This window comes from Podarcis muralis, chromosome 9 (assembly GCF_964188315.1).
Source record: "Podarcis muralis chromosome 9, rPodMur119.hap1.1, whole genome shotgun sequence".
Lineage (NCBI taxonomy): Eukaryota > Metazoa > Chordata > Lepidosauria > Squamata > Lacertidae > Podarcis > Podarcis muralis.
Window position 1 is genome coordinate 54,594,387 of NC_135663.1, and position 22,219 is coordinate 54,616,605.

Consider the following 22,219-nt stretch of genomic DNA (forward strand, 5'->3'; position numbering starts at 1 on the left):
AAAAGTCCCAGCTGGGATGACAGCAACACCCAGAGGACCACAGTCTCCCTACACCTGACCTAGGACAAAGACTTAGCTGCAATTTCCAATGTAGCCACCGTTGCTAGTTTTCAACATGAGAGGCTGCTAGATCAAAGGTTTAACCTGGCATTCCATTTATTTGAGTGATGGCAGACAGGCATCCTTTGCTTTGCTGATTTTTACCTGCAATGTTCAGCCACAGTGGCACATTTGATGTATTCAGAGGCATGCATTTTAACTTTTCATGGAGTGTCAATGAGATGCCTCTTGGTCTGAACTAAAACAATGGCATCCTAGAATGTAACTCTGGAGTTCAAACACTTGGGAGGACGGGGGTTGTTGGGAGACATGTGCAAAAAGGACGCCAGTGTGATTGTGGAAAAGATTCCACAAAAGAAGGAAGTTTGAAAGCCATTTGTTTATACATTGGTACCTCTGGTTACGTACTTAATTTGTTCCGGAGGTCTGTTCTTGACCTGAAACTGTTCTTAACCTGAGGTACCACTTTAGCTAATGGGGCCTCCTGCTGCTGCGCCGCCGCGCGATTTCTGTTCTCATCCTGAAGCAAAGTTCTTAACCCAAGGTATTATTTCTGGGTTAACGGAGTCTGTAACCTGAAGCGTATGTAACCCAAGGTACCACGGTATTATCAAAACATACTTCACTTAGTTTGTTTGAAATGCATCCCCTGCACAGGATTTTTAAAATGCCCAGAACATTGAGAAGCAACTTCCTCTTTAGGAACTATTTTTGTTTCTTCCTAAATGAAGATCGAGGGTAGCTACAGAAGATTGTGGGCATTCTAAAACACTTCCATGAGCATATCTGGATATATTGGAAGAGGCTTAAATTAGAAAACGCTGCCTCGAAGTACCTTGAGTGCTAGGCAGACTGAACTGGAGCTGCTCTGTTCTAGTCCAAGGGGTGTTGAATATTTGGCCCTCCATGTATTGCTTGACTACAACTCCCACTATCCTTGGTCATTGGCCGTGCTTGCTGTTGCTGATGGGAGTTGTAGTTCTGCAACATCTTGCGGGTAAAAGATTCCCCACCATGTACTAGTTCAAAGAGGCTGGCAGGACCAGTGTAGATTCACTGAAGGTACAGAATCGCCAAACCCATGGTATTTGATGCCTCTTGTACCCCACTCCTGACATCGGCCCTTATTTGGAGCTACCATTACTGAGGGAAAGTAGCGCCAGATGAAACAATACCAACAAAGCAGCAGCCAAGACATAAAAATGAATTCAAACCAGGACCTTAAGGCTAAAAGAAGCAGAAATTTCAAATGTTATATTTATTCAGTTAAAAACTGACACTTGGTAATGGTCACATGAACACTAGGGAACCATATCTACATTTTCCTGAAGTTAGATCATGAAAATTGCACAGGTTGTTCTACATATACAAATCTAATGCCATTTTTTTTTTTAATGCAAAACCAAGACAATGTGAAATCAACACTGAAAAGTATCCAATTAGACAATTTTAAAAATAAATACTCCTTTTAAGAATAAAAAACACTTTCAAAGCAGCTGTATCTTTAAGAACATCCCTCCCCCCTCCCAAAGTCTTCCCTCGATTTTGATTGTCTACTAGTGCAGCACCTCTCGGTCAGAGCTGGGATCTGTAGATCAGGCAACACAGTATTTTGTTCATACACAGTGTTTTGTTTTGCTTATGTGTGTTACTGGTAGATACAATATCTTTAAGCAATATAGCCTATCATGCTGCTGGCAACACCCATGCAGATGAAAAAGCATGAAGCATAGCAACACTGACTGTAAAGTACTTGTTTATTAAAAGACAGAGGAATGTAGTGTTAAAAAAATATATATTGACAAATAAACTACCCAGTTTCATAAACAACCAAATTAAATTTTAAAAAAATCTTATTTCGACACTTGCCTCATTTATTTATGAGCCAATCAACATTCATTTTCAGACATCTCTATATACTTCGGTTCATTAAAAAATGTCTCCAACGCTTTTTACTGGTAAGGGGGAGAAAGGAAAGAAAAATAAAAACTTTTCCTCCCTTTGAAATCCAAGCTGCTCCTGCCAAGCCGCTCTTCCCACCACATACAATGTTTCAGCAAGAAATTTCCAATGGAGACGATTTATGCGTTTGACACACATGCAGACAGCACATGACACCATAACGTTAAAAAAATAAAACCCACACACAAAAAAACCTGTTCTCTCTAAAAATACAAACTACTCTATAATTGTGACTGAAGCAGTCTACTGAAGGCCACATCTGTAAACCCTCTACACATTTTAATCCTAAGGACCACTTAGAATCATTTTAAAAGCTCTAACAAGCCTCCTGTTGATATCTCTCCGACAATTGTGCAACATTATTCTTTTTTTTTAAAAAAAACAGCTCTTCAAAGAGCTTAAGTGTGTAGATTTATCCGTTTCCCACAAAACCATCCAGTATCAGATGCCTGCATAAGCTTGTGTTCAGAGTCTCAAAGGATCCCCATATTGAGAAACATTTTCCAGCAATGCCTCTTTTTGACAATAGTCTACATTCCGATTCCTTTGGACACCCCCCACCCCATTGTGAACAGTTCCATTGCCTAAAAATAATAAACTGTATTCCGAATGAGGCCCCCCACCCCCCTCAATAAAGTGCTTTCATCTGCACACATCTTTCTACCCTAATTCAATAGGATACTCAAGTATGAAAACAAGGGCGACCCACCTTGGAGAGGATAAGAGCATGGCACTTCAGAGAAACAAACAAACAGATTTGACTTGCCGGTCTTTCAAGGTCCAACAACATATAAACACTTCGGGGATGCTCTCTTGGCCAGAACAGTGCAAAGGCCAGTGACAACATTCCTCCCCTTGCTCAAAACTGTTGTTACCCTTCCTACTGGGAACCCCAGGGGCTTCCTGATCATATATGGCCTTAAGCATCTAACTGAATTAGGATGACCAACAGCTTTGCACTTGTTAATCCGGTTGTTGGGTCATTTTTGTTGTCAGTTGGCAGCAGGCAAGCAGCCTGCAGAACTTTTGTGATACAGTGGAGCCCCAGCCCCAGCCAGTAAACTTCTAGGTAAAAGTAATGGAAGGCATATGGAGAGCTCTGACTATAATCTTTTAATATGTGTACAAATATAGTATATATATTAAATATAATATAAAAATATTTATACAATTCCCTCTAGACTAGAGACCCATTTTTAAATCGTCTTCCCTCGCCCCCTCCCCCAATGTAAGCAACCCTAAACTGCATTTTCTCTTTTTCAGCAGCACTCTGTCATACTTAAGTGCCGGTTACGGTGTGGTTGTGTTAGCGCTATTTCATTAGAACATTCACTTACCAGTCCCCATGCCCACCCACCCTTTCTTCCCAAACAGAGACATTTGGCCACATTGAATTCAAGATGGCGAAGCACTCAGTCCGACAGCAACTACTGGGCTAAGACCAGCCATGAGAAAGCAGCATTAGCACAAGCCATCTCCCCGTTATTCACCGTATTTTTCGCTCTATAAGACGCACCAGACCATAAGACGCACCTAGTTTTTGGAGGAGGAAAACAAGAAAAAAAATATTCTGAATCTCAGAAGCCAGAACAGCAAGAGGGATCGCCGTGCAGTGAAAGCAGCAATCCCTCTTGCTGTTCTGGCTTCTGGGACAGCTACACAGCCTGCATTCACTCCATAAGACACACACACATTTCCCCTTACTTTATAGGAGGGAAAAAGTTAATCTTATAGAGCAAAAAATACGGTAAGTGGGAAATGATATCGAACATTTCTGAGTAACCAGCAACACCAGAGAAAAAGCATCACGGCTGAAAGAAATCCTTCCCCTCAAGGTTTTTGTTTCTGGCCTCTTTCAGTTAAGACTGTCCAAGGTGTGGTCGTTAAGTCCTGTTTCTTAAAACTTTAGCCATCGTTTTCTAGTTTCTCGCCGTTTCTCCGCTATCTAACTTTCACAGCAACCTCCCGGAAGTCTCATTACAGAAACCTCACGTCTACCACGAGCGGCAATTCCCCCCAAGGAACAGTCAAAAGGAGGTTGGTATCAAATAAAAAAGTCCAGTGATTATGCTCTGCACTCCCAGTAACTCCATATACAAAAGCCTTGCTGTCCTGTCCTGTGAGCACAATGAAAGCTCCCCTGATTTTCTCATTCAGTGCTATTATTGTTGTTTCTGTTGTAAATAGCTTAAAGCCCAAGAGGATGCCTATTCACTAAAACAATGCCATTAAAGCATGGACCTTTGATCAACACAGCCTAATTTGGAATTACAAGCAGCATTGGTATGGCAAGACAAAAGCTATCTGCAATTAAGTTAATGCGACTACTTTCCCACAATGTGCATTTCTTTGAGACTAGTTTAGGGAATGCCATAAAGTCCCTTTAAAGAATATAGCTAGGAGATTTCCTAGACAAGTGACCTACTGGTTTCCAGTTGCTGCCAAGAGGGAACAGAAACTAGTCCAATTCTTTGGTTCTTTATTTCTTAAAACTTTGACTCCTGTTATTATGGTTCTACTGTTAGACTATTGATTGTGGTGTGTCACGGGAGGATCATGCAAGACTATGGCAATGAAAACGACTCTTTAAGAGTTAGTCTCAAAGATAAAATTCTGCTATCATTTGCTACTATGGTGTTGGCTTTGCTAACCCAGCATTACATTCTTAGCATCTCGCCATACTTTGGTTACATTAATAAAGCTCCTCTATAATACTCCATCTTTCTTGACTCTGATATTCCTTCATTACAATCAGATTCTTCTTCTTTGAACTAACCAATCTATCTTTGTATTAAAACATATTTTGCTCTGCAGATGTGGATTTTAAATCTAGTACCATAAAATCTACTCAGTGTTTACTTTTAAAACTGTACAGAATTTCAGTTGAATCTTTTTATTAACTTTATTAAGTGAACTTGCCATCTGAAGTCTTAGTGCATCAATATCCCTTTTGGAAGCTGTGGCCCTCATGATCTTTAATCTATTTTCCCATTAAATTTCAGTAAATTTAAATTTGAGCCACCTTACAAAGTGATTATACTTGATTACTATGCAATTCTCTTTTGCTATCATTTAAAAGAACTTAATTTCTTGGTAAATGAATACTTCAAAAGTAAGTCATTACATGATGTATGGTTAAAAAGGGGTGTGCCAAAAATTCAGAACTTCATACCCCAATTTGTATTATTCTCTCTCTATATATATACAAATACAGTGGAGAAACAGCTATGAAGGATGCTTTGTTAACAATGTACTAAGACTTCAAAAATGGTCACAAATTCCATGTAATGTAATTAGAGATGTTTAACACTATCACCTGAATCAAAATCAAGGCACTATGGGGTTTTTTTGTTTTTGTTTTTTCAAATGACCCTGAATCATTTCTGATTAAATGAAGGTCAAAATGTTCAAAGAAGAATAAAAAGATTCCAACAAATTCTGAGAAGTTGTATTTCTCACCACAGAGGTTAAAAAGTGCCTACAATTATTAAATTCAAATATATTTTTCTGTGCAAATTACTCCTATATTTGAGACATTCTTGAAAATTACTTTCATATTTTTAAACCTTATTTTTTTTACATAAATATTTCCAACTATGTATTATATCAAAAGATAGCTTTGGGGGAGTAAAATTCCAAACCATCCACAATAGAGCAGTGCAAATTCCTATTTTTTTCCCAAAGAAAAAAATTTGAGTATTTATGAAATGACAAATGATATATATGAATCTTAATGCCTTGAACCCCCCACAAGTTCAAAGAGTTTCATCAATAATTTAACTGCAAAACTTCCACAAACCAGCACACTATATTACCTCATTGAACTAACCCCGACAATCACACATAAAGCACAAACAGAAGACTTGTGCCCACAATACAGGTGAGAATAAATGATGGAGCATGATGTAGAAGACAAACAAGTATAAACGGATGAAAATAGTAATCTGAGCATTGTGTGAAAATGTAGGGGGGAAACATATTCAAAACACTTTCATGCATCATATAAAATATTCTGCTCTCTCACCTTTTATCCAGACATATACATAGTATTTTACAGTATCTGTACAATGAAGACTGATTCCACACAATATTTTGAAAATATTTACTGTCCCAAAATGTGAAAAAATTAACTTCCTTTTGGAGCATAATTGCAGGCAAACAATTTTAAAAAAAAACAAAACCCAACTGCTGTCATGACAGCATGTCCATTGTAACACTTAATCTGAGAAAATTGCTAAAAACATCAAGATATTTAAGTGCCCTATTTAGTCCACTGAACATTTTGAGACTTGATCTGGACAAGTTAACTGATGGCAGTGCATGCCTTTGAAGGAAAAACAAAACACAGAAACCAGAGTAACTAGGTTCCTCTCAAAGGTAGCCATGTCCCTGTCCCAGTCATCTTTTTTGCAGATTTATACCTAATATACCTCCAACAGCAGTTTGCTTTGTTTTCCTCAGCACACACATTCCAAGCGGTTAGAAGAATATTCAATACTGCACTTCACAAAGTCTGTAGGCTTCTTTCTCTAACACCAGGGCATTGCTCCTGGAAGCAAGAGCCTCCATGCTACCGCGGCTGAATTTTGGAAACCTCTGTCATGCTGTCAGTTCTGTGTCGTGAAATTTGTTGCTGTTGGTGCTGCTGCTGCTGCTGCTGTTGCGACTGATGCTGCTGGTGGTGTGACTGGGTAAAAGTGCTTTGTTGTAGTGGAAAAGCAGCAGAGAGAATAAGCTGAGTTGACTGATTTCCATGAAGCAACCTGGAGGTCTAAATACACAAATAAGAGAGTTAAGGCACCTCTTTCATGAGAGTAACTGGTATACAGTCGTACTTCGGAAGTCAAACGGAATCTGTTCCAGAAGTCCGTTCGACATCCAAAATGTTCAGAAACCAAGGCGCGGCTTCCAATTGGCTGCAGGAAGCTCCTGCAGCCAATCAGAAGTTGCTGAACCGCGTTGGATGTTCGGGTTCCAAAAGAACATTTGCAAACCGGAACACTCACTTCCGGGTTTGCGGCATTCGGGAGCCAAAACGTTCGAGAACTAAGCTGTTCAAAAACCAAGGTACGACAGTACTGTGTTATCTGACAGGGGTCTTTACTGTTTTTATGATGGCATTCCTCTGTCCACAGAGAAAAAGAACGGTGAACATATAAGCAGTTTGGTCCTATTTCCCACTTATTCCCTCTCAACGTCCTTGATTTCCATCGCTCAATACAGACTGCTTTTAACACACATAAACGCGCACACACAAATTTAAAGACAGGGAGACAGAAAAATAATCTGGTTTATTGTTTTGTGCAAATGTGGTCATTGGCTCCCCACTCCAGACCATGTCGTAAACTGGTTTTAAAATCTCCCCTCCCTCAGCTGAAAAACAATACTATAGTTTTTTCACTAAAACATTATTTGTGCCTTTTCTTTTGGATTCCTATCCCATAGACAGACAGACAGACAGACAGACAGACAGACAGACAGACAGACAGACAGACAGACAGACAAACTTCTCCTTGGCTCTTGCCAACCAAGACCATCTGGTATGCAGACATAAAGTTCTCTTGTATACCTGGCACAAGCTATGAAGTAAATATAGCCTTCCAAACAAACAGCTCTTACCATAAATGATGCATAGGAAGTTTGAAGAAGGACTTTCAAAGGAGGCATTTCCATTTAATTCCCTTTTTTGAAGCAAGCCATGTGGGGAAACTGTTTTGAGCACAAAGCACCTATTTCCTCTTCTCCCCTACCCTTACCTGAATTCAGGATGCCCCCTCTCCAGGTCTGACTTAAAAACCCACATTTTCTAGAACAGAGGCTGGCATTTTTTACAATTAATATTTTACCTTCCCTGCATTGCTGCAGGGAATTATGTGTTTACCAAAAGCCAAACATGTATAGCATCAACTATCTACAGAAGAACACCTTTCAGTATAGGTTCATTAAGTTGCATTGTCCTATACGGCCAGCTCGTCGAACGTATGAATGAACATGTGGCTTTACCTGCAAGAACTGTTGTGGGTGCTGGGTCAGCGGAGTTTGAGCAGGTTGCTGAACTGCACTGAGCTGCTGCTGCTGTTGCTGTTGCTGTTGCTGTTGTTGTTGTTGCTGCTGCTGCTGCTGTTGCTGTTGCTGTTGCTGTTGCTGCTGTTGTTGCTGCTGCTGCTGCTGTTGCTGCTGCTGTTCCTGCTGCTGCTGTGTTATTGACAACGTCTGTGGCTGCTGCTGTTGTGCAGCAAAAGTGGGATAAGCAGTCACCACCTGTCCCATAAACATAGTACTTGGTACCATAACTGCTCCGCAAGCTACAGGGGCAGTGACTAACTTTGTTACAAGCTGCTGTCCCTGCGGAAATCTGTGAAAGAAAAGAAAGATCTGTTGTCTGTCTCAGGTAGTCTTAACCAACACCCCACAAATTAGCTTGATGGGTGCTTTCTGTACTTTCAATCTCATTTAAGACCTAACAGCAACCCAAGAGTCCCTCTAGTCCAGCATCCTCTCTCCATTAGTGCCCAGACTAATTTTATTTGCTTAACAGCTTTATGGGCAACACATCAAGTGTGGAGTAGCCTGAAGGCAGGCATGGCTGGCTGGAACACTGAAGAGGAGCATTCTACACAGCAGCATTTTGTAGCAAGCCTCACTTGTCTCTCTTAACACTTACCTGATTTGTCTGTCTTGGGTAAATGTGGTAATAGCAGCATTCTGGTTATTACTTGGTGGCAAATTAGAAGGGATCTGGACCATGTTCCCTGTAGCCGGCTGGGAAATCACCATAGTGTTATACAAGGGGGCTGACAGTGTGCTCTGAGTTGGCGTAGAAAGAGAAGTCTGCTGACTGTGCCCACTGAGAATATTTTGTTGATTATGCTGCACAAAGAAAATAGGTTGTCAATGTGATTATTTAGCATGACGGAACAGAATTAAGGCAACCCCACCAAACTGCAAGAAACTACAGATTGAGCAGCCTGTTGTTTGTTTTTTTATGGTTCTGCTAATTGTATGTCATCTATTTTGGGGGGCATTTTGTAGTGGTGCGTTATCTATATTATATTAGCTCTCTAGAAAACACAAGCCTTTTATTTGAAATCACTGACCATAAATGAGCTGTGGCCTGTGAAGGTGGAGGGGTCAGAAAAAGGTGAAATCACACCCTGCTCAGATATCTCCTTACCTTCAATTGAGACAACCAAAAGAAGATTTTATTAAGGAGTAAGGGGTCACCATAAGAAATTCTTTCTGGGAAAGAGGGTTTGAGTTTGTTCAAAGGATGCAATGAGAGAACTAGAAATCATCCACTCTCTCCCCTCCGGCTGTAATGATTCACCATCCTGACTGGAAACTAAAGGTGCCAATGTTAAAGTGGAAGACGTTTTCCTTTTTTTAAATGGAGAATATGTTTTTAAAAATAATTTAATGATATTCTAGGTAGTTTGAAATTTCACAAAAGATACTTCTTACGGTATGTAATGACTGAATGGCCTTCCTTTCAATGCAGTAATTGCAATGCATGGGGTATTTTGAAATCATCCCGCTTGTCTTTTTTTTAAAGCAGGCATGCCAAACCCTTTTCAGCCCAAGGGCGGCACTGGTCGTGCAAGTAGATGCCAGTGGTGGGTGTAGTCGAAGTGTGTGCCCGTGCCACCCAACACCCACGGTCTCTTAAACAAAGGCAGGCAGCCAATCAGGTGTGCGTACACACACAGGAAGTCAAATGGGTAGACATACACTCACACAGATGTGCATGCACAGACAAGACAAAGGAATCTTAAATGCATGGTTTGAAGTGAAAAATATAGCCCACAATTATCAAAATCAGGATGCGAGCTGTCAGTTACGTGGTTTGCTTTGTTTCGGCCTAATTATTATGCTAGGGAAGCTTACCATTGACAAAGCTGATATGGAATTTACAACTGAACAAACTTTAGACAAGGAACAGTTCCAATTAGAATTGTTTAAAGGCCATGATTAATAGAGTGGGTGGTTAAAACAATTAATGCTTCAGCCATTTCTGAAAAATCAGGTCTACCGATATTTTGGTTGTGGCTATTGTTACAGCTGAAATATCTTCCTGAATTGCTGTCTATAGAGGTAGAAACAGCCTCCCAAAAAGAGAAAAAAATAGGGTCTGGGGAGCGACACCTCTTCCTCCTGATGCAACTTATTTTTACACCCACTAGATGGCACTATGTGCAACAAAAGGAAATGTTGACTTGTCTATTAACCCTTGCACCATGGCAACAGCTCCGCAAATTCTGTATGCCCTTGAACATTCATTTCCTTCCTATCCTCCTTTGTGCAATGACAAATTGTTCACTTCTGAATGGTCAAAAAATTGATCCACCAATAATCTGAATTCTCTAGCTTCCTGGATTGTCACAGTCTAGCTTCCTAGTCCAGTCACGTCTTGCTTTTTTCCTATATTAAGCAAAGTGTGGGACAGGTATTTTTTTTTTTTTGCAACAACCCACTCAATCCATCAATATACTTCCTAAAGTTGGCTTTGACATATGAGTCACACTTTCCTGACTCTAAGCCCTTCCCTACCCTCAAAGGCTAGGCTAGTAGAAGTGAGTGCTTGAAGAATAAATAACATCTACTAAAGGAGCACTCTCTCATAGCAACATAAAGATACAAAGGCTGCATTTAAGAAACAATGGCACATAACTAAATATTATCTTCAAGTGTGGCATTACCTGTTGGGTAGTACTTTGCAAAGGCTGTTGCTGTATCATGTGTTGAGCACCAATATGCCCAGTGTTCATGCCACCTTGGATTTGATTAGTTTGAACAACTTGACCTTGCATATTTATTGGTGTAATCTGCTGAATATTTGATGGGTTTCCAGGAGTCAGCTGAACAGAACCAAAGTTTAATCCAGGAGTTGACTGCTGCAAGAACATCTTTCAGAAGAAAAATAATACATGCCACTGTTTAAAATACTAGTGAGCATTCAGAACACATAAATCATTGTTTGTTTAAAGGTCAATGAATTCCCTATCTGAGAGGTGACAATTATATACACTATCATTTTGTCTAATAATAGTGTTCTAATGGGCATATGAGGCTTAGACTGAACTCTATACTCACTTACCTGGGAGTAATAAAATTGAATTCAGCAAGTCTTATTTCTGAGTAAGCATGCATAAGATTATACTGTTAATCTGGTAAAGGGGGAAACCCTACCTACAACTAAACTACTGTAACCTGTATTTGTATTTTATTTTACTAGTGACAGAACTTGCAGTTATATCACATGGCCCTTATTAGTAACTGATATGAACATCTAGGATTCCAGTGAAATGGTTGATCAAATTAAGTTTTATAACATTAAAGATATGCTTTTTCAGGAAATATTTTATCTATAGAACCAACTAATCAAAATATACTCATTGTATTTTCTTAATGTTTTAAGCTCCTTTAAGAACTTCAGACGAAATGCAAAGTACAAATCTCCTGAATCAATAACTTAATAATGAAATGATAATGGTATCGGAAGAAGAGTGCACACACACAAAAGCTTATACCAGAACAAACTTACCGTATTTTTTGCTCTATAAGACTCACTTTTCCCCTCCTAAATAGTAAGGGGGAATGTGTGTCCCCTCCTAAATAGTAAGGGGGAATGTGTGTCTTATGGAGTGAATGCAGGCTGTGCAGCTATCCCAGAAGCCAGAACAGCAAGAGGGATTGCTGCTTTCACTGCGCAGCGATCCCTCTTGCTGTTCTGGCTTCTGAGATTCAGAATATTTTTTTTCTTGTTTCCTCCTCCAAAAACTAGGTGCGTCCTGTGGTCTGGTGCGTCTTATAGAGCGAAAAATACCGTAGTTGGTCTACAAGGTGCTACTAGACAACTTTTTATTATAATGAAGGTGTCTTTTATCAAGAATTTTTTATTCCAGCATGCAAAACATCAGTTTTAATCTGTACATCACAAATACAAATACACACACACACACACACAGAGAGAGAGAGAGAGAGAGAGAGAGAGAGAGAGAGAGAGAGAGAGATTTTAAGTGTAGAATCACTAGCTATGTCAGTATCTGATCAGCTTTAACCAACCTGAAGTCCTTGCCCATGAACCATTTGGAGTTGTTCCTGAATCTTACGCAGTTCTTCTTGTTGCCGATGAATGTTTGCTTCTATCATTCGTGTTCTTTGCTCCAACTGGTCCTTTAAGTGCTGCATAGCTCCTAACTGAGCAGAAAACTGAAGCATAGGCTACAAAGCAACATTGAAGAAAAACACAAGAAAGATTTGAATCAGTGGCAAACATACCATAGGAAAAGTAATTAACCACTACAAAAAATTCTATCAACCCTGTGAGTATGGAAGTAATTATCTGTATTTAGCTTAAAGTCATAAATTGACATTTCTGACAAAGAAGACTTTTTTAAAAAAGTACTGAGGATGCTGACCAATTTAGAGAAATCTTAGACAAAGAGAAAACAGGACCTGCTGAACCAAAAGTCCGGCAATGGGACCTGTTAATAGCAGGGGACATTACTTCCAACACACCCAAATTCAAGAACTGAATTCTAGATCAAACAATGGTCCATTAAAGGATCAAAATGTAATTACTTGCTTTAATACAAATTACTTGCTTTAATACACATTCAGATTTAATTAGTACCTGAGACATGCCTTGCTGAATCTGTAAAGATGCAGGCTGGGACATCATTGGCTGCGCTAAAGGTTGTCCAATAGATTGTGAATTTAAAGACTAGGATTTAAAAAGAAATATACATACCATAATTATCAAATCAAATATGTATTTTGGAGGCAGATAGAGTGGCGGAGGAGGTTTTAAAATGACAAGCCCAAATGTAATCTTCCTTTCTTCCCTAACTACCTGAGAAGAAACGGGATAGCTAGAAAGAGTTTGGACCACCTTACATCACTTGCTGATTTCCATTTTTTAACTTTGATTTGCCCACATGAACATGCACACATATAAAAAGCCAAATGCAAGTGTTATACACCCCAAACAGGTAGACGAAGATTAACAATCTGCAGCAGAAGCCTCAGAGAGTTATTCTCTGTCCCAGTGTACCTTCCTCTTCTGTTTTTGTGGAACAAGCAGCCTTCATAAGCATTTCCAAAAGCATTCACTGAGCTAATGCTTACGTTTTATACAAAAGGCACGAAACACAGCAGTACTTTAAAAGGACACAAATTTTACAAACACATAGACTAAGGACGTATCCAAAGCTGCAGCTCTGATGACACAAGAGAGTTCTGTGTATGCAGCAGAGTTTACTCTTCCCCTTTAGAACCCTCTTGTACCCTTAAAATCAGTTCCAGAGGGATGGAGGACCTTCTGAAGCATATTTGTGGTGCACACAAGAATGAGAGGAAATGGGTGTTCTGTTGATACAGTGGAATGACACTGGTGCATTACTGAATGCAATCCATAATACCTAACCTCTGGAGCAGATTTTGGGGTAAACTGTAGATGAAGGGGAAGACTGTTCTACTCATGCAGGAGCATTACTGGATCCCACACTATTTGAAAGCTGATTTCTATTCAGATTCATAGCAAAACTCTCCATTATTTTTAAAAAGCCAGATGACACTTAATGAAAAGCTCTCAGTTGACTGCTTGAGCGTAGAACTGCGCACATGGTGGACACATTCAGGATAGTGACATTCTCAAGCAGTCAACTCAAAGCTTTAAAAAGGATGTTTCCAAACTAGGTGACTAACTGAAAGCATTTATTTATTTATTGTATTGTTTGTATTTTAAGCGGAAAAAATCTAATGTTCACAAGCCTTAACAGATAAATATGAGTTGCTATTTTCTAAAGAATTACCTGATTACCAAGCGATGCCCTCCTTTGTGCAGACTTTTCAAGAGTGGATAAATTTTGCCTTGGAGGAGTGCTAGTATCCATTGTCATCTTCGTTGGCGTTGCTGATGTCCCAGCAAATATAAAATTGAAGAGGGATACTTTTATTCATCATCACCATTCTGAGTTTGCCCAGATATACTTAGGCAAGTGAATAGTTCATCACAATAAAATGATAGCACTGCATATTCAAAACAGCCTTTATTCCAATTGGTTAGGTAAAAATTGAGATTTATTCCACACCAGATTAACAACTCTCTCTGTAGTACTAATAATATCATCAGGCTACAATTATCATGTATAGCATTCATTTTAAAGTCACAAGGCCCCAAAGTCAATAACCTTCTATAGAATAGTTTTGATTTTGTGCACTCACAAGAAGGGTCTGAAACTGCAGTGTGAGAAGATTTCCTTGAACTCCTGGAGGCAGAAGAAGGTGTAGGGCTGTGATCAAATCTCTCCAAAGCTTCTTTGAGGCTTACTGTGCTTATATGATTCTCAGAACCAGAGTCTTGACTCTAAAACAATAAAAATGTTTTGGCTGGTGCATCACACACAAAATAATTAGCAATATAATTAGCAGAAACTAACTGTATCTCACCAAATATTCAAACATGGGGCTTTCACAATGAAAGCAAATTTCTTATACATGTGCTTCACCTTCCCTTAACTTATCCCTGCTCTGTTTGCCATCTTAACAGTCCGTCTTTCCATCTTACTTCTCCCTATGATCAGTGTTTGCTTCTCTTTCACCACTCTGACAACCCAAAAGCAAAACAAAAAATCCAAACCAAACTGTGCAAGAGCAGTTTTGAACACCTTATCACTAGGTAATTTACATGAAAGAATGAATAACTCTGGGTGGGTGGATCATTAACACCTGCTGAAGTGCAGGCACTGCAAACCCTACAAGCCAATTTTTTAAGTATTATTTTTTAAAAGCTATAGCAATGAACAGAACCAATATAAGATGATGGTGGAAAACTTACTTTATCTGCAGCTATTTCTGGTAGAGACTCTTCAATGCCAAGTTCACGCCGCCTTTCTGCTCGAACCTCTGCATAACTACCGATAAATAACCCAACATTTCAGGTGATTAGCATGTCCGTTCATCTTAACAGAATGGTAGCAAACATTTTATATACATTATTTAAATGCGTTTGAAAAATAACATGGATGCATTAATGCATTAATATGCTTTTACGTGTGACTAACTCAGAAGACTCTGATGACTTCTTAGTCAGCTGGGAGAGGTACTAAAATATAGCTGAAAAATCTGTTGCAAAAAACCGTAATAAAAATTATGCAGAATTCTATTACCTTACTACTGTGTGTGTACATACGATGAACTCTGGTCTAGAATTCCACTGATGGTAAGTGATATAGTAGTGAGTCTGCAACCAAATCCACTGTTGACCCTTTGTGAGGAATCTGTAATAGCAGGATTTCCCTTTTCCATATTGCATTACTAAAAACAATGTAAAAATAAGGTTCTGCTTCAGAAAATGCCACTTCCAGAATGTGCATTTAAACAGTTTGCATCATTTCTTTAAACCAACACAAAACTTTCTTCATTTGATTCTAATATCCCAAATACAAAAAAGAAAGAAAAAGAAAAATATTTTTTAAAGCTGTGGAAAATATTATACAAGAAAATGGAAAGAAACCCGAGAACTACTATGATTGCTTCCAGAATGGTAGCTCCTGATGTCACCAATCATTATTCTTATCTATTAGTTACACGCACAACTGAAATTGATTTTCGACACTTCAGATAGCGCAATGTTCCATCCACACTAGTGGGCAAAACCTAGCCTAGTAAACAGGGAAGCTATAATTCTGAGTGTGCAATTTATTATTATTAAGCAATTATTTAAATTGTGCTTAAGTGCTATTTGTGTTTAAGCACTATTTTGTGATTAAAAACTTTTTTAGAACATAAATTTACAAGTATTTTAGCACTAGTTAAAAGATTTTCAAATATAGATACAGTGGTGCCTCGGTTCTTGAATGTAATCCATTCCGGAAGACCGTTCGATTTTCGAAATGTTCGAAAACCGAGGCGCAAAGTGCAGTCTGCAAATTGCACTAAGAAAATGGAAAAACACGCAGCGGAAGCTGTTCACCTTCTGAGGCACGTTCAAAAACAGAAGCATTTACTTCCGGGTTTCGGCGTTCGGGTTCTGAAACGTTCGTCAACGGAGATGTTCGGGAACAGAGGTACCACTGTAACTAGTTTGTATATATCACCAAAAGTTACCAATTCTATATTAGTAAGGTTTACATAAAATTATGACATTTACTTACAGTGTTCATGACATTTTGCCAGGTTTTCTAGGTCATCAACATGATAATAATCATAGCCTGATGTCCCCAACACTTCAAATGGTAAATAACCTATTATTGGTGGTGCCCTGGATAATGACATAAGAGTTGTTATTTTATTTCTCAGAATAGGGGGAAAAAATAGTCACAGTTTTTAAACAGAAAATTGTGCTTATAATTACATAAAAATGTATTCAGTAAAAAGTAAAATTCATTTCTTGCTATAAACAGCCAATGAGGATTAGTGACCACTAACGGTAACAGAGTGCTACCGCTTAGTACTACATTGTAAGAAATGGCACCTGTGATCCAAGAAAAGGAACTTCCATTCTAAGCTATGTCTAGAGGTGAACTCTTCATTGGGTTCTTCAACAGTGCTCATTTCCTAAAAAATAAAAAAACGTAAGTCTCTCAGAACTGCTCTACTCTAATGTAAAAACTCTCATGAAATCCAGACTTCCAAACATACATATAATTCAACGTGAAAGTAACATGCAAAATATTTCTTATTTTGCTGTTTCACTGCTGCTTGGAAGAGGAGTAATTCAAGCAACTTGCCACTACAGACCAACCCGTACTATGCTTATTTTACCAGTGTGAGAATGGCAAGTTCAGCATTCTGTGCAAGGAAGCACCAGAGGAACCATCACCCTCAGAACTCCCCTACTTCTTTTTGACATCTGGGAAATGATACGGAAGGCAGTTGTGCTATTTCTTTTTACTAGCAATTCACATGGTATATAGCCTTCCTAAAAGAGGAAGTTCTTTGCAATGAAGCCTTCAGCAAATCTAAATTTGCACCACAGAAGGACACGTTTCAAAATTCCTGTAGGAAAGGCACTGAACGTCAGCTATGGCAATGTGGAGAACTTGATTGAGTCTTCCTAGTACTGCAGGTAGGTTGTTAACTAACAGCCCAAATCATCCTCTGGGGATGCATGCTTGAGCCTGATCCAACATATGTGCAGTACAGTTACAGAAGCTGGCTATAGACCTTGTTTTTAACAGCACAGGACCCAATCTAGGAGGCAATTCATACAAGAACACCTGCATCCTGGAGCAGATTGCCCTTCCTGGATTGGAGTATGGTTACTTAAATGATTGTTCATTAAACAATAAATGTTTTGATTAAGAAAAATACAAAAGAAAAGCAAATATAATAGATTTTGAAGAGATGACAATCTAAACATACCTTGATAAACTGAGGTGTAGCTAACCTGACTGTAGCTACAAAACAAACTCTGTCTTCATAGGAAGGCCTATGTGATCGCTGAATGGTTCCTTCATAACCATTATGCGCAGAGTTAGACACTAAGGACAGGAGGAAGAGAAGAAAATTACTACTATTTCTAAGAATGACTTATAAAATCAAACATACAATTAATGATCCTATGAAACAAAGTGTTTAAAAAAATCACCTGGGAGAAAAAAATTAGAACTACATTCTTAAAATATTTCATTTAATAACATAAATACTGCCTAAGCTGATGTAAAAAGAAAGTAAAAATCACTCAACCTGTTTCACTTATCTCAGAGTTTTTATATCCTGCCCTTCCTTCAGATCAAAGTGATTTTTTTTTAAAAAAACTACATACAGTCACACAGAAGCAAAGTCCTCAGACCCTGAACTATAAGGGGAAGGGGCATAACACTGCACTCTGCTAAACAGAACAAAAACCCTTGAAATCGCAGCAAATAAAATCAAAACAGAATGAGGGACTACTAACAATAACTGGAAATAAATTGAAAAGCACGAGTAATCAAACAGAATGAAAACGCTAAAGATATAAGTTGGACAATAGGAAAAAAGCAGGAAAGGGAAGGACACCTCCGAAGTCTAACAGAACGCACAGAGAAAGTGTATATTATTTTATTCAGCAACATCCCTTCCCTCAAACACTGGGATTGAAGAGTGCTAACAAAATAATTCCTCTGATTAAAAACTGACAGTTCTGAACAAGCTTTCCCTCCATCCTGGTCCGAGAGTTTTCCTTAAAATACAGACATCAATTAGCCCCTCTCCTCCCCCCTGCTGTCTTCCTTATATGGTGAGCTTAGAGACAATAGTTTCACTTTCTGCAGACACTTGTTTGCAGCTTTTAAAAGCATCTGAATCACTGAGGTGCCATTAGGCACTTGGGGAATTCTGCTTTGACTTGGGTGTCACATGCAGATCACACTTTGCCCAAAGCAGCCAAGAATCTCTCCAAGGCTTGGGATTCAAAACTCACTAGAACAGGCATCCCCAAACTCGGTCCTCCAGCTATTTTGGGACTACAATTCCCATCATCCCTAGCTAACGGGACCAGTGGTCAGGGATGATGGGAATTGTAGTCCCAAAACAGCTGGGCCGAGTTTGGGGGTGCCTGCACTACAAGTTGCTACACTTCCCTAGTTTCTGTCAATAGACATGCTGTAAATTTACACTATCCTCATTTAAATATAATCCAGCGCCTGTTTCCTTAAAAAAAAGAGGTGCATTATTTTTCCTATTTCTTGTAACGTTTCACAAGTTAGTTGTAATCTACTTTAAAAATACTTACTGTTACTCAAAGACTTGAAGTTTCCTATAAATTTTACATATTCATATGTAGGTGGCTCTTTGGGGTCTATTGTCCCTCGGAGCATATGGCAACAGAACTCTAGTTGGTTTTTTGCTAGAAGAACAAAACACACATAATGGAATGTCAAAATGAACATCAAAACAGTGCAAGCTGATATTCTTGAGTAAAATGTGCAAAACAATGGAAGAAGCTACCTTAAACATAGCCTTAACAATGTGCCATCTTACATTCCTTAAATGGGAGTAGTTCTTCAGTGCATCCAGTCTTTTCTTGCCCTGCTACCACAATATTTTTCAAATAGGTTTGAATCTAAGATCCTACACATTTAGAATATAATCTTTTACATTTTATATATCGACAGAAATTTCTGCAGACATTTCTGTGACCATGGTTTTCCAGCAAGTGGTTCTCGTCCAGGTTTGTTAATTGTCTCACTTTAAATGTTGTCAGGATCCTATGCCCTTTTAAAATGTGGCTTTTTTGGGGGGGTGGGGGAGGTTATTGGGTTGTTGTTTTTATTATGTATTTTGTAGTTTTATATTTTTATTTTATTCGGTGAACCGCCCTGAGACCTCTGAGTATAGGGCGGTACATAAATTCAATAAATAATTATAATAATAATACTGCTAAAGTGCAGCAGTTGTTGGCCACAGTTGAAACAATTCTTGGTTCCTTACCTCCTGCAAATATAAATATAAATATAAATATAAATATAAATATAAATATAAATATAATAATAATAATAATGTTAGCCTTTTCATATACCTGGTATGTGAAAAAGATTTCAGGAAACTCTTAGTTTAACAGAATAAATCAGTGATTATATTTTCACTGTATTTTAACATGTTGAAGTGTTCAGGAGTTTCTTCCGAGAGATAATTCAACAGTGCAACTTACATTTTAAATATTCTGGGGTCAACGAATCACTTTCCAACAGATGAGTAGACAGTATTTTATAAACCTCTGAATGCTCCCCCTCCGGGACAAAATTAAATATACTCTGATCCACAAGGTCAGACTAAAAGAGAGAGAGAAATGAAATGAAAATGTAATCTTGTGAAATGTCACTTTTGAATACAAAGTAACTAACACAGCTGTCAGGGAGAAAAATATTATGCTGCTTGTAACACATAATCCTGATTAAGTACATCATTTCCAAATATTTTTACAACAATAAAAAGCTGGATTGCCCTAATTTCAGATGCAGTGAACAAACGTTGCTATAATCCTATCCAAAGTATAAAAGACACTCCCCTGTCCTTTGAGACTCGAGGTACATTGCAGTAATGAAGTATATGTTTTAACCTAAGGAAGCAACCTTAGAATGAGGACTCAGCATTCTAAGCAGCCACGGGATATTGAGAATCGATTGCAAAAGGTGGAAAACTGGGGGGGGGGGGATACCCTACTTAAGCTTACTACAACTTACAGTATCTGGGAAAGGGGTGTAATTAGCTGGCAGAAACCCTGAAGAGAAGCAATCCTGTTAGAAAGTGAGGACACCCTGCAATATTCTGGTGCTGATTCTACTCGATTCTGTGTGCAATCCAGAGATGTCTTGTGTGCGCAGAAAAGCAGTTCTGTCTGTTTGCACAAGACATGAGCAGAGATCAGTTACGGATCCCACTTTAAATGAATGCTTTTACAATATATATACAAACCTCTCATCAAATTCAAGCAGAATACCAGCAATAGTGAAATCAGCAAAATTATCTGTTGCATTCCAGCAGTTTGGACTAAAAGGAAAAGTTTTACCATATGCACAGCAATTGTGGGTAAAAACCTCAATGTGCAGGATTGTTCAAATCCCTTTCCTCCTTAGAGGAAACGAAGTCTGCAACTATTATAAATCAAATCTACACAAGGGTAGACTCAACTGTAATTGTCTCCATTTCTTAGTGCAAAAATAAAAATAATTTTTTAGGGCAAGATAAAAACAAAATGCTTATACCCTTTGATAAGCGAGAAATAGGCTATATGGAAGGAAGATAGTGCACAGGCATATGTGGGTTATTTTCATATACCACTTACATCAGGGGTCACTGAATGTGCACACTGTGGTACACTGTGATGGCTGTGTGTATATGAGCAGAGAAAAATGTCTGATGCTCCTGATTCACCCACTGAAGTGCCTTATACATGAAACAGGGCTAAGGCTGCTTTAATGGAAGAAAATATGAAGTCTTTAAAAAGATATTATACTATTTGAGCTCCAGAACCTAGAATGGCAGATGGTAAAGTGTCCATCCAGTGACCAAATAAATCTGATATCTTCCTGTAAGCAGCTCATACTTACTGGCAAGTGTTCAAGTAAGGGGGTTACACTTTCTGATACATATATTATACTTCCATCTGTCATGATTGCTAAGAAAAAACCATCAAGAGCCTGAAATTAAACAGAAGAGACAGTTAAGAGACAGAAGAGACAATTTGATTAACATACCAAAAAGAGCCAGGACTAACTTCTTAATTGATCTTAAAATCTTAAACCTCCCTGCACCAGCACCCTGAACAGTGGAACAGAACACTATCTGACAATCAATTCATGGGTCGCGCTCTCAAACCTGGGGAAATGCACATTATGCTAAGTACATTGTGATGTTGCTCCTCAGCCAAAAGGCTCACAAAACTTAAAATACAAAAGAAAACATTAAAATACCAATTGCAAATTTGATACAAATTGTTTCAAATCAATTCAACACAAAACAGTAGGAGCACAAAACCAAGGCACTAAACTCATTGCTATAAAATGCCCAATGGACAACAATGGTCTTCACCGTCTTTCAGAAGGTGGGAAGAGAACAGGCTAAGCATGTCTCCCAGTGTGGCGTCAAAGTTTAAGTGCCACTGTAGAGAAGGCCTGGCTCCACATACCACCCAACATGACTACAGCTACAGATAATGGTGGGATGGAGAGCAAAGAGCCTTCTAAGTTTCTAAACAGACAAGCAGTATTACATGGAGGTAGGTAGTCCTCAATTTACTTTGGACCCAAACCATTGAGGAATTAAAGGTCAAAGGCATCCTCAAACTGGGTTTCAAAACAGAGCGTAAATTAAGTTTCAAAGGTACAGAATATTTTAAGTAACTGGTCCCCCAATAACCCCCTGGCAGCAGCATTCTCCACATGCATCTTTTGAATCTGTTTTGCACATATTTTAACTGAATATTAGGGAAAGTGCATTTTAATTACAATACAAAGCTGAAAATATACCGCACGACATCACAAAGCAATACTTACAATGACAGAATACTCACACATTTTACAATGAAAATAATTAAGTTACCTCTAACATTAACTGAGTGAATTCTTCATTACTAAGGAATGTGGGTTTCCAGTCCTGTCGGATTTCACTGGCATCTGATTGGGCAGTGATCTCTGCAAAAGGAAAGGAAAATTGTGCGCACACTTGTAATGCACACACCCAACTTTGGATGCCAACTTGAACAAAAGGGGGA

General features: G+C 38.6%; 1 protein-coding gene across 6 annotated transcripts in view; it reads right to left on the bottom strand.

Annotated features, from left to right (window-relative positions):
* Nucleotides 1-1,303: 1,303 nt before the first annotated feature.
* CLOCK (clock circadian regulator) overlaps nucleotides 1,304-22,219 on the bottom strand; it is a 41,550-nt gene continuing 20,634 nt past the window's right edge. For all 6 annotated transcript variants that reach the window (XM_028745144.2, XM_028745140.2, XM_028745145.2 and 3 more), the window contains 17 exons: nucleotides 22,048-22,139; nucleotides 21,057-21,146; nucleotides 19,658-19,778; nucleotides 18,740-18,853; nucleotides 17,389-17,507; nucleotides 16,499-16,581; nucleotides 16,179-16,285; nucleotides 15,192-15,339; nucleotides 14,861-14,936; nucleotides 14,248-14,389; nucleotides 13,836-13,936; nucleotides 12,656-12,745; nucleotides 12,085-12,243; nucleotides 10,719-10,925; nucleotides 8,687-8,892; nucleotides 8,026-8,377; nucleotides 1,304-6,793 (listed from right to left, as the gene is read on the bottom strand). In XM_028745144.2, the coding sequence (XP_028600977.2) occupies nucleotides 6,593-6,793; nucleotides 8,026-8,377; nucleotides 8,687-8,892; nucleotides 10,719-10,925; nucleotides 12,085-12,243; nucleotides 12,656-12,745; nucleotides 13,836-13,936; nucleotides 14,248-14,389; nucleotides 14,861-14,936; nucleotides 15,192-15,339; nucleotides 16,179-16,285; nucleotides 16,499-16,581; nucleotides 17,389-17,507; nucleotides 18,740-18,853; nucleotides 19,658-19,778; nucleotides 21,057-21,146; nucleotides 22,048-22,139 (2,408 nt within the window). In that variant the 3' untranslated portion in view covers nucleotides 1,304-6,592. The remainder of the gene's footprint in view (nucleotides 6,794-8,025; nucleotides 8,378-8,686; nucleotides 8,893-10,718; nucleotides 10,926-12,084; nucleotides 12,244-12,655; nucleotides 12,746-13,835; nucleotides 13,937-14,247; nucleotides 14,390-14,860; nucleotides 14,937-15,191; nucleotides 15,340-16,178; nucleotides 16,286-16,498; nucleotides 16,582-17,388; nucleotides 17,508-18,739; nucleotides 18,854-19,657; nucleotides 19,779-21,056; nucleotides 21,147-22,047; nucleotides 22,140-22,219) is intronic.